Raw genomic sequence first — 1,887 nt, 5'->3', positions numbered from 1 at the left:
ATTTGAGGCTGTTTATCTTAGAAGAGTTTAAAAAAAGGGGGGAAGAAAGATGTTAGCTTTCTTATACCTTTTATCTTAAATAATGTGGGTTTTAACCAGAAGGGCGAAGCGTTCTGTGCTCAGCTTCGGTCAGACCTCGACGTCACACACAGCCAGCTTTTACCTTGAGATGATGTTCTGTCACCTGCCAGGTAGATGGGGGTGCTGCTGGAGAATCTGTCTTTAGACCGTCGAACAGGGGACCCCAAGGCGTGCTCTTTGACTCGTTTACGTCCACGTCAGCCGTAACCATATATATATATGTTTAATCACCTACTTCTTTGCTAATTCTTTATGAAATCATTTTAATAAAGACCAAGAAAGAAATATAAGAAGACACCATAGAGGAAAATAAATTGAAGCACTTTATCTTGTCTGAGATAACAGACATATTTTCATCTAAGTTCATCTGTTCAGATTTAGAGCCCCAGTCCTGAAATAATATTTTTAAAGACTCTGCATTCGCAGCGTTGATCTGTTTACAAACCTGTAAACTGATGATATCCCAGATTTGGTCTGGGTCAGATGTGCTGTGTGTGTKTTTTTTTTTTTTTTATACATTACCTGTGCAGACTTCGCCTCTGTCACCTCTTTCTCAAGTGCCTTACGCTTTTTACTGGCCTCCAGTGATTTCTGCTCGATGTCCAGAGTGAGCGACTAGATATGGAAACATTAGAAGGTCGTTAACAGAGAAAGAGTCAAACCTGGAAACTATTTTGTACATTAGTTTTTGAATCTGTCCCTCACAGAGGTCATTACAGTTTTCAGCTTTTTAAAAACTGTTCATTTTTTTAGACGCGGGAGAAGCTGAAAGTAAAGGGGGGGGGAAGAGTCCCGGACTGAGCTGTCTTATGAATGAGGCTTACGACTAAGCTTGACCCCCCTACCATCACTCAGGGACACACAGATACCTGAACTCCTCCACCTGAAGCAATTGCATTTTGAAAACTAAGAAAGGATTAAATTGGTGCACAGGCTAAAAAATTCAAACTGAACCTGACTTATCACTTCTAAAATAAAAAAATGCACATTTTAAAGAATAATCTATGCCAGGGCTATTCAACTGGCAGCCCGGGGGCCACATCCGGCCCGCGAGTGACCAAAGTTCGCCCCGCCAATTGGTTTACTCATCTTTTAAGTCCAAACCTCTTGTTTTCTACTTTAATTACTATAAGTTCTTTTAGTTTAACATAGACAAGTTTGGTATCTACAGAAACGTCAGAATCTTGTCTAGAAGCTGGTAAAAACCATGAGCACTCAAGACAGTTAAATTTAAAAGCAGTTGAAGGTAAAACTATGAAAGTGAAAATAAAATTAGTTTTAAAAATGTGTCAAGTCAGAGATGTCAAAATATTTGTAGTAAGTAAGAGGCATAAAGTGTTATTGTTGTGTTTGATATTTAATTGTCACTACTTTTATAGGGTTCTGTATAGGGCTGCGACAACGAATCGATAAACTCGATAAAAATCGATTATTATAAGAATTGGCAACGAATTTCATTATCGATTCGTTGTCACGCAATTTATGCTTCCCTCGCCATGTCGCGGAGCCGTTTACGTCACCCGCAGAGCGTTGTCAATGCTGGCTGACCTAAATAAAGTTTAGGAAGAAAAAAAACTACCTGTAAAGATCCGCCCTCTCTGAGACTTTTAAATGAAAAGTAGAGACTTCGAACTTTAAACCAGTTTTTAAATTGTGTTGTTAGGCTAAAGTAGATCTGAAGATATGATAAAAAGTATATGCCAGATTAAATTTTTTTAAATGACGGTCTGATTTGATGCGAGCCGCGTCGTGAGGAAAAAGCATGTCCTGTGGGGGAAAATAAAACAAACAAACAAACAAAAAAAC

At 38.7% G+C, this 1,887-nt stretch overlaps 1 protein-coding gene across 1 annotated transcript in view; it reads right to left on the bottom strand.

Moving 5' to 3' along the window:
* Positions 1-1,887, bottom strand: part of ccdc39 (coiled-coil domain 39 molecular ruler complex subunit) — a gene marked incomplete in the record, with an annotated part of 29,925 nt that overhangs the window by 24,664 nt on the left and 3,374 nt on the right. The window contains 1 exon segment of the mRNA XM_014025754.1: positions 604-696. Within this exon segment, the coding sequence (XP_013881208.1) occupies positions 604-696 (93 nt within the window).

Source organism: Austrofundulus limnaeus, unplaced genomic scaffold (genome assembly GCF_001266775.1).
Source record: "Austrofundulus limnaeus strain Quisiro unplaced genomic scaffold, Austrofundulus_limnaeus-1.0 Scaffold497, whole genome shotgun sequence".
In the NCBI taxonomy this organism is placed as follows: domain Eukaryota; kingdom Metazoa; phylum Chordata; class Actinopteri; order Cyprinodontiformes; family Rivulidae; genus Austrofundulus; species Austrofundulus limnaeus.
The sequence above is the reverse complement of the archived record's forward strand: the minus strand, read 5'-3'. Positions and strand labels throughout refer to the sequence as shown.